Raw genomic sequence first — 13387 nt, 5'->3', positions numbered from 1 at the left:
ACCACAAACAAAAAAAAAAAGGATGGGTTAAAAATATTTAAAAACATTAGTTGTACACTATTAGCTTACATCATAAGTTCAGCATAATGTGTATTTCAGCACTAGTCATGTCATACTCACTAATCTGCTGCTCTGAGGGAAATACTATTTTCATTCATTACTTATTTTCAAGCACTGTGAGGTGTCAATAAAACTCACCACTTCCTGCAGATGTTTCAAATTAAAATGGGGAGGGGGGGGTTTGACTTGCTAGAAGGCTTTTAATGTGAAACATAGTGTGTAGGAAATGTTAGGGTTTATTGACAGTAACTTAACAGCGCTTGAAAAAATGCCAGAATGGAAGCAACGGGAAGTAGTTGGTGAATGATGTATTTCTGCTGAAGAAGAGAAAATCAGAGAAGCAGAGTGGTGAGTATACATGACTCTGCTGGTGTACTATACAGAATTGGTGCTGTGAAAATGTGCATTACACTGAATTTATCAAGACCACAGGTGAACATGGAGGAGGTATTGAGCTTTCATTAACAGAAAACAGCATCAACAGCAATTTAAAAGAGGAGCACATCAGACAACGGGGAAGGAGCTCTTACTAAAATAAGATACAATATACTTAGAAATCAACTCTTTTTGCAGTTGAGGTAAAGAAAGGTACCGCCATTATTTGAGAATCTACGGTACAAAGTCCTGGTGCTGTAAATAACTACAAGTGGACAAAGGCATATATAACAGCTGAAAATAGTCCCTTGCAAATGCACTATTTACTCCTTTTTGAGTAACATCTGCTTAAACTACTCCAGCTGTGTTAGTAAATTATTGAGCCTTTTTTAAAAGTGAAACAATACATTAAATACTATTTTAAAAAATCTGAAGCTCACAGATAGGGTAGGGAGGTCAGAAAGTATTGAGAGACATACTAACAAACAGTTGGGCTTGGTGTTTTCATGGGGTTTGTTGCCAATAGGAAAAAATAAAACAATGCCATCTTTTATCGGATATCTCTTACCTTTAGCACAGTCAGGACCCAAGAATCCAGCAAAGCAGTGGCAGTGTCCAGCCACACACTCTCCGTTTCCATTACAGTCTGTGGAGCAACCATCCATTGAATCTGCACAACCACACGCATAGACAAACATTCACACACACACACACACACACACACACACACAGATTCACAAATCAAACATAAAAGGCAGAGAAAAAAAAACAAAACTTGAAAATATTCCACATGTAACTCCATAAGCAGGTATAGCTCTCTGTTATTGAATGAAAGATCTGATAAGCAATAGATGGTTCCCCAGACTCAGGGGCTATATTAGATTAGTCTGATCCAGCTGCTATCACTCTCTGGGGAATGGCCAAGCACTCACTTACATTCAGCAGCACTAAGCACATTATGCTGCATTACAGGTTGGAAACACACTGAGCGCAAATTTACAAACATCAAGGCTTAATCAACAAACTGTTTACAACGGGGCAGTTTGGAACGAGATTGAACAACATAAAATCTGACATTGTGAGTGCACAAGTTAGTGGAGAATGGGATGGGTAATACTGCGTTGCTACAGTAGCTACACTCTCGACGATCTCGAAGATCAATGTGATGCTTGTTCCTACTAGTGCTTTGTCTCATCTGGATATGTGTGTTTCATCATATCCTTCTGTAGGCTATAGGCGTTTCATCATATTCCTCCAACAGACTACAATTAGTTGCCTTACTTTTACAGTTCTCCTTTTCTCCCATTGATATGTCCATCATGTCAGATCTCATTCTCCGGGTACAGACAGCATGGCAAAGATAGATAAAGAGGGAGAGTACTTCTATGCTTTTAGAGCATTACATGAGCCTGCTGAGCTCTGTCAGCTCTACTTGAGATGGAAGATTCTGGTGGAGAAGTACCCAGAGGCTGGCAGAGTTGGGAATTTGAACTGTGCTGCTAGTTGTCTTGTGCCAGGCGAGCTCTATCTAAGCTAGATAGAGTAATTAAAAAGGGTGTCAAGAATGTCATCCTTTATTTGACCCTGTGCCGTCCTGCTCGGCTCCTCTGAACAGGGATCGACTCCAGAGTCAAACCACTGCAGTCCCCTGGCTTCCTCTGTTCAGGGAGAATGGATGACAAATCCTTCAGTGGCATGGCTCACTCTCTCTCTCTCTCACACACACACATACACACACACACGCATTTACAAACACATGCAAGCAAAGTTATTATGTGACACCTGCCTTGAGGCGCGTGTGACACATGCTAATGAGACAGGCCCTGCCAGTAGCCGGCAGCACAGCGTTATCCTCCATAGCAGCGCATCACTACAGAAAGCAAAGTCATTTTCACCTCCATCACCTGTCATCGTCACACTGATGGAGAGAAGGAGTGGCAATCATCTTTTCTCTCACACAGTCAGGAGGACTCATAAACCTTTCTCCATATGTGTCTCTTTCTCTCTCTTGAAAAAAGCCTCATATACACAAATTCCAATATTGTATCGGGCACCTGACACATGCAGTGAACAAAAACTCATCTGCAAGGTCACAGAGTTCCTTTTAATCCAGAGGAGACGAGCAATCCGTTATAACACTCACAGGGCTCTAAGGTGCAAGGTTGTAACAGTGATATAAGCTCTGTAACTTTAAGGTCAATGTCTCAACTATAAAACTCTCCAGGCAATTAACAGGTAATGTATGGTGAGCCATGTCCTTATTTGTTACAGTATGTAGTGTGTGTGTGTGTGTGTGTGTGTGTGTGTGTGTGTGTGTGTGTGGGCATCCGTGAGACACCCACTCATTTTTTTCCACTGACTAAACCCTTTCCAGTTAGAAATCACTCATGCCATAAGTTATTGCAGTTAAATGCTATTATAAAATGGGTGCTTCCAGCCAAGTGATCTGATTGGTCAAATAAGCATTCCAATTGTACTTTATGAGCCCGTAAAAATTCAGCCATGCTTTATGACCCTTGGGCTTTATGAATTTATGAAAAAATTAAATGGCTGCTCAGCTAACTAGAAGTATCCAGCCGCTAGCTTACCGCATTTTTGTTTATCATCATTTTTGATAAAAGTTCCAGGTATCTACATGAAACTTTTTCTCATACTTTGTTGGCCATTGTGTAAAACATATAATATTCAGGAGGACGTGTGATGACAGCTGAAGTATAGCAATTATGCATAATTAATAGCCCTGCAGGAAGCACTACTCTCTGCCTGGGTACAGGCTGAGTAGAATTAAAGATGGGGCTGGAGTGGAGGTGGCGAAATGGCAGAAATCATTAAGCCGGAGCTTTTGTGGGTGACATGTAAATGTCAACAACAGTGGAGGAGAAAAAAGGTTTTCTTTGCATCTGCTGCTGCATTCTTTTCTGGACAAAATGGAGAAAATATCTTTGAAAACTAAATTTGAATCCATACAATGATGTCTATTTTGAAATCACCTTTTTATTCTTTTTTTATTTTATTTTTATGTCATCCATTTATACATTGTAGTCAGAATCACTGGGAAATAAACATATCAGCATATATTACAGTATATATATCAGCATTTGTGCCGACAATTTTCTGTCCTGCTCAGCAGCAGCACCGAGTTAAGATGTAACTGGATGCTGTGTGTGTGAGTGTGTGTGTGTGTGTGTGTGTGTGCGTGTGTGTGAGAGAGAGAGAGATGGTCTGTGAATGGATGACAGAAGACCAATGTTTTCTGACTGATACAGGTCAGTTATCAGCTGACCAAACACATGTGGCTTTGATTGTTCTGCCACAACTCACTTCTTTCTTCTTTTCTACCTTTATCAAGATGATGATTATAGCGATTATCTATGACAGCCTTTTCTGTCTCATGTAATCACATACCTCATTACTCTTGCAAGCACGTTTAAACACCAAAACATATTTTATAGTATGTCCCCTTGTTTCTGTGAGAAAAAGCATATTTTTGCACATCAGCATCATTTCATGTATTGTTTTCATATTCTTCATGTTCTCATATTTTCTTTCTTGTCATACTCATACACTGTATTGATTTTATTTTATCTTATTTATTTATTTTTACGATGGTCTTTTGCTATTCTCTTATTTATGCTCTCTGTTTATTTGTGGTATCTAGTTACTATTTGCTGCGGAAAAGCTCCATTTCCCGACAGAGCTCATCTCATTTCTCCCTCATCTCCCCATAAAGCTCCACTCTGGGCTACAGCATACTGTGTCTCTTATTAGAATTTATTGTACTGTAGCTCAATGGCTTTGATTTTCTGCAACCAAAACAATGCAGAGTCTGTTTGTAACCCTAGTTAGAGGTGTAAATGGGCAGTGAAATGAACTTTGACATCAATCCATTAATATTATTTTCCTCTTTCAAGCCAAATCACCTGATTAATTATTTGAAAAACCTAAGTGGACTAAAGGCTGCTATTCTCAGCCCATCTGTTGTGTCTATATTTGTTTTGATTATTGAAGAGGAAAAAGGAAAATTAACTCTTTGTAAACGCTGCCGTTTCCTGCTTAGGCTCAAAATATGTGACTCAAAATAGGTCTGGTATATTCCAGACTTTACAGACAGCACACGTGTCAACAAATGTTTGACAGCTCTGAAATAAAATCTGTGTTTAGCTGTCGCATGCTGTCAGTCATTATATAAAGGACTCTGTCAATATGACGATGAAAGATGTCTTCAGTACAATGTTTTGGCACTATGGAGCTGTTTAATGATTGGCTTACAACTTGGGCTTTTAAGAGGTTGGTGATACCCGTATTTAGCTTATAAGCATTGAGAAAGCTCGCTGCAGTGTTCCTGTTCATTTACTGACTAACATAAAAACTAAATAATGCAGGGCCAGTTAAAGATCAGTGGGACAAAAATCCCAAAATAGAGTCTGCTTCATGGAGTGCTTCTCATAATATCTGTTCATGCTTTGTATTTGCCATTTTACTTGTCTGCTACTTATAAATTACCAAGTCCTCCCATGATGTTACTGCGCTCCTACATTTCCCAACACTTTTTTTGTTATTTCAACACTGTATTCGCTACTACTGGACAAAATGGGAGTGAAGAAACTGCCCTGGTAATTATCCACTTGTCTATATTCAGCCACGTACTCTTGCATTATTCACATCCTTCAATTTACACTGCCATTCGTGTGTGTCATAGCAATGAGCTGCAGTTAGCAAGCGCTGCCATTACTACAGGAGCTGTCCACCCCTTTCAAACGGCTGTGTCTTGCCATGCCAAGCTCACTCGTATAATAGGAAAAGTTCCTTTCAAATGTCATTGAGTTCAACTACTCTTGGCCATGTCCTTATGTTTGTATATCAACTGATTAAAGGAGAGAAAGGACAAGAGAGCGAAGCAACCCTGAGATACAAACAGTGAAACGCACATATAATACCGTTTTATAACTATAAAAGGAGCAAATATTCATGTTAAATGTCTTTAGAAGACAGGGAAGAAAAGCTACCGGTTTCAGTGAATCTGTGATAATTGTCCTCACCTATGGGAGTGCTGTGGAGTAACACTTGCTCCAGGTTGCGTCCATCGTTGTAGAGAGCCAGGTGCCAGGTGCCGGGGTCCATGTACTCAATGAAGCCTGTTTCTTGGAGGCCGCTCAGCAGCAGGCCTTTGGGAGCTTTGGCAGTTGAGACGGGATCAGTCAAAGACCTGGGCAGCGCCTTCCCGTCCAACAGTTTCACAAAGTCGAACTGAATACAATAAGGTAACACAATCAGACAACAACAATATCAACCAATTTGAATGAGCAAGACGGAAATTCACGAAACCTGCATAAATGCAACGGAAATTTGCAAGCCAAACCTTGTGCGGCGGTGTGTGGCTTTTGTTGGGGGAGTTTTATGAAACTGCCAATTGAATGCTATTGGAAAACTGCCTGCATACAAGAAGTTGGGGAATTGCATTAAATGTGGATATCAGATGCGAATTGCAAAACAGGGATCCAAAGAAGGAAAGGGAAATTGTCATCTATGGCAGCTCAGTCCTCTACCAGACATGTTCCACAGCAGTTGGTTCAACAGCTTGACATGCTGCTAATAGCATAGTCAGACTTTACCACTCAGGTTTTCAAATGGAACAGACTATTATTTCATTTGTCTAAACCTGTCTGTGCTTCTTTCTCACCCTCTTTAACTTTCCTCACCACCCTCGTCGCTCCCTCCCTTCCTCTCCATCCTAAAACCTCCTTGAACTAGCAAGCACTCGCTGAGTCTTATTCCCCCTGAGGGCTGTGTGTCACACTAGCGTCAAAAACAGCTAATTAGACCTCTTCATGCAGGAGAGAGCAGGGGCGCTCTGATGTTAAAAAGTAGATGACTCTGTGTGTTGTATTTTTGTCTGTATACATGCTTCTTGCATGGCTCAATGCTGTTCTACACTGTGTACAACGTATGCGTGTGTATTGTTTCTGGAAATGTGTCTGAGACACATTTTAGCCACACTAAGCCCTCTAAATCAGAAATCATTGTTTCCTTGTGAAAACGACATTCAAACACACTTTTTAATTTTTGTGAAGATCTCTGTCCACATGGGGAATATGGCAATATCTCTTCTTCTTCCACTTCTTTTAGTTGACAAACAACAACATTTTGCATCAGGAGTATGACAGACAAAGCCCAATTACACTGCAGAGTCTCCTCAAGTAAAACCTTTGTTTTCCATCATCTCTTACACTGTGTTTTAATACAGCCAAACTCACAATTGAATTGTTCTCATTTACGTATTTTCCGTTTCTGTTGTCACAACAAGTATAAAATAGTGATTTGTTCATGGCTCATAAATGCTACCTGATAAATAGGCAGACAACTATTCCTGCTCTGCTGCACTGAGACGTTGATGAAATCATTATTTTATGCTCACAAACTTGTCTGACAAAACAAGCATAAATACAGTTTATTGACACCTGTGTTGCGTGATTGGCTTTACTGACATTTAAAATGAGCGATCATAATCAAGGTTAGAGGTGACAGGAAGTTGTCTTACAACCCCAGGCATACGTCTATGGAGTTCAATTTGTGCCTCACCTCTGGCAGTCAGCTAGGTACCTACCACAATAGAAAGGTAGACATGCGTGGCTGTGGTGTGATATTTTCTCCCAGTTCTCCCACTTCCCTAGTAACTACAGGCGTCCAGTACATCACCAAATCTTCTAATTGAATTTCCTATACTGAATCCGCAACTGTCACTGACCACATCAGTAGCCTTCAGTCTGGGAACACAGTTGTCATCTCAGCCCTGATACAAGCGTGAGAACCACAGAAACAATCACAATGTGATAACTCTGCTGCAAGTAGGGGGCTGCTGAGCTACTAACCATATAACAGTGCTTGTGTAGTCCTGGTTTTGTATTGAACTGAATGTTACAACTTTAACCAGCAACATACTGAACTTACTGAACTGAAGGAAGTCAGAATCACTGAAGGTCATGGCGTATGAACGGTGATGCGTTCACTTATTGTTGTACGTACTTTAATGCACTTGAATGGTGATGCAATTGCTTAGCTTAAAAGGGACTATGAATCTTTGAACCAAACTGAACAAAATGTATTTGAATTTGAATCAGCAAAGTGATTCAGAATTTCCACCTCTATAGTTACAGGTAATTCTATAGGCAATCTGACTGGAGAAAAAACCGCCAATTACCTATTCCAATTTTCAGATTTTCAAATTTTGGCACACTGTAACACACAGTCAAGTTGAGTAAGTATGCAGGCAAAGTTGAGAGCGCTCAGAGCAGGGATGTTGAGAGAGCAAGAAAGACACTGTATGTGGATAATAGCAAACACACAAATATATTAATTGAGCACAGAATATATTTTTGCTCAAATTAAATATTTCTTTGCAAGATAATATTTTCTCTACAAAATATAATTTAGTGTTTAAAATATTCCTTTGCGCAATCAGGATCGAGGCACAAACAAAACGTAATATACATGACTTTGTCTTTGAAGAGGCACTTCAAGTGAGGCCAGCATTATCACATTTTTGTGAAGTCAGCTCGTGCAAAAACACCGCCTTGTGTGGATAAAAGGCCAAAACTGAGAGAAAAAGGTGCATTAGTGTGGATGTAATCTGTGGTACTTCAGCAAACAAGCCCATCTGGGTGAACAGCATGCTACAACAGGAGCCTCCTTTACCTGAGTGTGTGTAGGCGGTATGTTCCTGCGTCCGTAGACCCCCAGCAGTGCGTTGTGTGAGAGAGACAGGTTGAACTTGATGTAGGTTGGATGGTGCACAGTCATATGAAACCTCCAAAAAAGTCCCGGAGGGATTGCCTGGCTCTGCTGGGTTCCAATGTCGACCTCACCGCGGTCAATGGCCCGGCCTCGCACCCACTTCTCTGCAGGTAAAAACCACAGACAGGTGATATTGTTAAGTCACATACTGCAGATTTGTCAAGGTAGACGGGGAGTTCTATTCGGTATCAGAGAGAGCAATTAATAACCAACCTGATGTCCTCAAACATCAGTGTGATCAGCGGCTGTACTAATGAAGTGCGACTGAATAGACATCAGGAATGACTGAGCGCTTGTGAAAATCCTGCTTTTCAAGAGACCCTGCTTTGGCAATCCTTTGGATAGGCTCTGCATAAAGATGAACTGCTTTAGAAAGGAAGTGTTTTGTATGAGTGCTGTCTACTAGGGCTTTGTCATGTGCTATATTAGCATCTTCTAACAAGAAAGAAAGAGTGCGTGTATGTGTTAGCATGTGTGTGTGAAAAGAGAGAGACAGAAAGGTGGATGAGAGAAAGTGCGGAGGGCAGGGCCACACACACATACACACACACACACACACACACACACACACACACACACCCATGCACGCACACATTCACAAACAGCGTCACGGCACAAAGATAGCGTCTTGAGTGAGAGCATGTTTTTGTGTGTGAAGAGAATAGGTCTTTCCAACAGTCCCCTGGCCATCAGCTCCTCTCCTCTCCATAAGCCTTTATCAACCACCAGGCCTGAGTCTTTTGTGTAGGGGAGCAGGCGAGGCTCTCCAGCCCTCTTTGTGTCTGCCTTTATGGAGAGATATATCTCTGCTTCTAAACTAAGATGGAGGAAATACGGTGACAGAGGGGAGCCAGCCGATCGTTACGGCCACAAAGGCAGAAGAACAGTTAGGGGCAGATTCATGGACGAAGCCGCTCACTCTCAATCTATAATGCCTGCAGCTTTACCACTCCATTATGGCGACACCATGCCCACCCACAGGCCAGCCAGCATACATCATGTACTGTCACACAGATAGGGAGGTAGAGTGCAGGCCTGTGAGTAGCTCCTTTTTCTACTGACTTTGTTCCTTTTTAGTCATGCTAGCGGCATGGCTCTAGGGATGGCAATGGTCCACCACTTTGGTTCGGACTGAAATGTCTCAACAACTATAGTTATGTGAAAAATTAAGTACACCGCAGGAAAATGTGTGACTTTGTCAACAAATTTAGATGTGGAGATATTTGGGCATAATTTTAACAATGTGGATAGATAAAGGTAATATGTAAGATAATATTTTCTCTCCAAATTATAATTTATGTGCTGACAAAGAAATTGTGTGTTTAAAATATTCCTTTGCGCAATCAGGATTGAGGCACAAACATAACGCCAGGCCAGAGTTTTTAACAAGTAACACTTAAAATGGGCATTTTGTCATCCCTTTTACAATTTGAATAAACAGAAATGCTTTCCTATGTGGAAAAAGTAATACACCCCTACATATATCATTCCTTCAAATAGGTGAAATTCAAATCTGTTGCACCAGATCAAGTGCAAATGATTAGATCATCGTTATAGAGTAAATTGGAGGATTCTGTCTTATTTAAACCTCAGACATCTAGTCTGGTTAGCTCTGTGTTTTTGAAGTGCTGTCATGATGCCGAAATCCAAGGAGCTCTCTGAGAACCTAAGATAAAAGGTTGTAGATATGTATAAGTCTGGCAAGAGGCAGAAATTATTGGAAATAAATCATTCCACTGTTCAGAAGATCATATACAAATGGAGAACACACCACTGCCAACTGCCAACTGCCAACTGCCAACAGGCCACCCCAGCAAATTTAGCGAGCCGACCGTAAGAAGTTAAAGGAAGCCTCTAAGGGGGATCTGCAGGTAGCCCTAACCCACTATTAGAAAGAGACTGCAAGGACCATCTGGAACAATGTTCTCCGGACAGATGAGCCAAAGATAGAGTTGTTTGGCTATAACACCATGAGACATGTTTGGCAAAAACCAAAGACCATTTGACCAGAAGAACCTCATACCTACTGTACAGCATGGTGGTGGCAATGAGATGGTTTGGGGCTGCTTTGCTGCCAAAGAGGGAGGGGGGGGCAATACTAGTTACTGAAGCCAAGGGTCCACGTACTTTTTTCCAAGATGAAAATAATATCTCTAATTATTACTATTAAGTTGTTTTTTTTAAATGTTTCTAATGAAACAGAAAAGGTGTCCAGTGTGAAGCATAAATTGTTCCTGTACTAAAACCGCTACCAAACAGAATAAAAGCAGCTTGGCAGAACTAAGGTATGCATTCCTGCTGAGTCTACCTCAGCAGTCTATTCCTTTTAATGCAAATCCTCTCTCCTGTGCCTCGCACACAAAAAAATAAAGGCCAGCAGAGGGATGGATGTCCCGAGGAAAGCAGCCTTTTATTCAACAACAGATGAATAGGAGATGAATAGGGCATGGCAGTTGGCAGAACACTAGCAGGCAGACAGGTGCGCAGGCAGGCAGGAGGCAGGCAGACGAGCAGGCTGACTGGCGGGCAGATGAGCAGGCAGGTCCTTCTGATACTAATTACTGTATCGCGCCTCTCCGAGTCTGATGCAACACGGGGACAGAAAGCGGCGTTCAGGTCAGCCGTGAGGATGGGTGTTTGGGTGTGGAAGACAGGAGGGTTGGGGAGTTGTAGAAGGACGGATGAAAGAGAGGAGGGGGAAGAGAAGAGACGAGAGGACCATGTCCAAAGAGGAGGTGGTGGTGTCAAGTTACAGCTGCTGATGCAAGAAAGAAGAAAAACCCTCCTTGCATCTTTCTCGCCTTCTGTCTCAGCAGTAGAGAATAATATTGCAGCTCCAGTAAAAGGGGGAGGATCGAGACATTTCGGGAGTCCCGCAGAAACCAGACGGATCGCATGGTGACTAGGGCTCCTCCAGGCCTCCCCAGCTGCTCAGATTACTGCTGTCAATCAATGTGTTCCACCAGCACCGTAGCCCTGTGTATCTCAGCACAAAACCTGAGACCATTCTTTGAAAATATCTTTCAAAACAGCAAATCTCTGTTTATTCCTACTTGGCAGGCAAAAGGAATACAAGTTTATACAAGCCAATATGTGAGCAGGGAGGTAAAATTCCTTCACACCTTGCTATCTTGTGGATTTAATAAACGAAAAGCAGCTTGAAATTCAGACTTGCTATCGGTTACTTAGAATAAAAATAAATGGCATCACATGAATCTCCTCTTGTGCTTTTCATCATTAGTTGGCAGCAGAAGCGAGTTGTAAGCAAAAAACGTATTAAGGTTTATTTCAAAATGAGCTTGTTTAAAGGGACGATGAAAGTGTTGCATAGCTTATTCATGTCTGCCATCAAGCACAACGTGCCTTTGATGGAAATGTTAAAGGGTTAGTGGGCAGGTCTGCTTAGAACCAATTATACTGGTAGTGCGGCATGGTGTACACATAACACAGCTAATGCCCCAATTGACGCTACTCACCCACAATATGTTAACACATGTACACATTGCAATATTTTCTCCTAAATTAGTCCTTCAAAGGTTTCTATGCCAAAGGACATCTGGATTAGGATAGTTTTAGATTTGAACTCTTAACTTCTCCCACTTCTAATGACTAGCTAACATCTCCACATTGTCACCCTTCACACTTCTTATAAAGTGTGTGTTTCTAAAAGTCAGTATGAGTTTGTCTGCACATTTGTCCGTCTGTCTGTCTGTCTGGCGTGTGTCTCTGAGTGTTTTGTGTGTGTAGTGTGTGTGTGCCAGGCCAACGAAAGAGATGAGCTACATTAGGACTTAGGACACAAGGTCTAATTAATTTCTCTTGCCTGCGGGTTATTCAGGTAAAACAATTACACCTGTAATCTATTTTCAAAGGAACTAAACTGTCTTTGCAATTAATGTTATTATCCCTTAGATTCTAATGAAGCAGAGAACAGACTAAAAGTGCAGCCGGGGTCTTGGTGACAGGACATGTCTGGAGGGACCGGAACTGTGTGAGTGTATGTGCGCGAGTGTTAGTCGATATTAAAGCATAGGCCTGTGTGTGGATCTCACACACATTGGTGCAGACAACATTAATAGTGTTCCAAATGCAAGAGAGATTGAGTTTGCCGCAGGATGAATAAAAATATCACAATGGGCAAGGTCTCTATAATTACTTGGATTCAATTAAGGGCCTTTTGAGCAGTTGGCTTAATAAGCTTTCAGCCTCCTCTCTCCACTGTGCAGCCTAATGAGTGTCAGTCAGAGTCAGGAGAACATAATGCTCTTGGCCTTGGGGCCTTCCATTACTCTCTCGTCCTCACCTTCCACCATCAGGCCTCGGGCTACGTCTGTGACGGACAAGTCTGTCTGTTCACAAATCCATTCACTCCATGACACTTACATTGTTACACATGTAATATGTGTTGTATAAATTGACACATAGATAAAGCCCTTGTGTTTTTTTTTATTGCCCTCTACTAAGCTTGTAGTAATCTAGTATGGGCAGAGGCCTGGAAGGAGCAAACCAGAGCTCACAAGATAGCCATGCTACTCATTTAATCGAGCAAAGTCCATTATTTTTTTAGACTCTTAGCAGCCAATACTTCTCTTCTCTACTGAAGGGCCCTGAAAACGTATTTTCTCAATCATCTCACTTTGCTCTTCTTACTGGTCTTAAGGCGGGTGGGGGTCAGTTAGAAAAACGTAACCAATAATGATTTAGCAACATTTAAATCAGAATGTAATGACAGTTATGGGGTTGTTTTGTCACTGTCAATCAAATCTGATCAAAGCACACTCACACAGTCCTGATGAAGCAAATTAGCTGAGTTTTTGAGTGCTAGATGCTTAATAAATAATACCTAAAGATGTTTTTGTTAGCTTTGATCGTTGCTTACTTAGTCATGAATGTTTAATGTTGTAGAGCAGTGCTTCCGATCCTTTTTGGCTTGTGACCCCTTATAAGAAATGAGTGTCTACTCACGACCCCTTATTGCAAGTAATGTGATGCCTTAGTGTGGTCATGACCTGTGAGCAGTTTGACCACAGAGAGAATTTTCCTTCTTAGATTAGAAGTTCTGCTTTAGTTCTTTAGTTCTGCCACTTAGAAAATTATAGAAAAGTTAGAAAAAATGAGCAGAACTGATTAACAAAAATATGTTTTTCTTTGTAATTCTTTT

General features: G+C 41.3%; 1 protein-coding gene across 3 annotated transcripts in view; it reads right to left on the bottom strand.

Moving 5' to 3' along the window:
• Positions 1-13387, bottom strand: part of tenm1 (teneurin transmembrane protein 1) — a 164862-nt gene that overhangs the window by 74326 nt on the left and 77149 nt on the right. For all 3 annotated transcript variants that reach the window (XM_044204925.1, XM_044204928.1, XM_044204926.1), the window contains exons 7-9: positions 8128-8330; positions 5475-5682; positions 1004-1105 (exon numbers count right to left, since the gene is read on the bottom strand). In XM_044204925.1, the coding sequence (XP_044060860.1) occupies positions 1004-1105; positions 5475-5682; positions 8128-8330 (513 nt within the window). The remainder of the gene's footprint in view (positions 1-1003; positions 1106-5474; positions 5683-8127; positions 8331-13387) is intronic.

This window comes from Siniperca chuatsi, linkage group LG8 (assembly GCF_020085105.1).
Source record: "Siniperca chuatsi isolate FFG_IHB_CAS linkage group LG8, ASM2008510v1, whole genome shotgun sequence".
NCBI classification, from domain to species: Eukaryota; Metazoa; Chordata; class Actinopteri; order Centrarchiformes; family Sinipercidae; genus Siniperca; species Siniperca chuatsi.
Note: the sequence above shows the minus strand (reverse complement) of the source record. Positions and strands in the feature narration are given on the sequence as shown.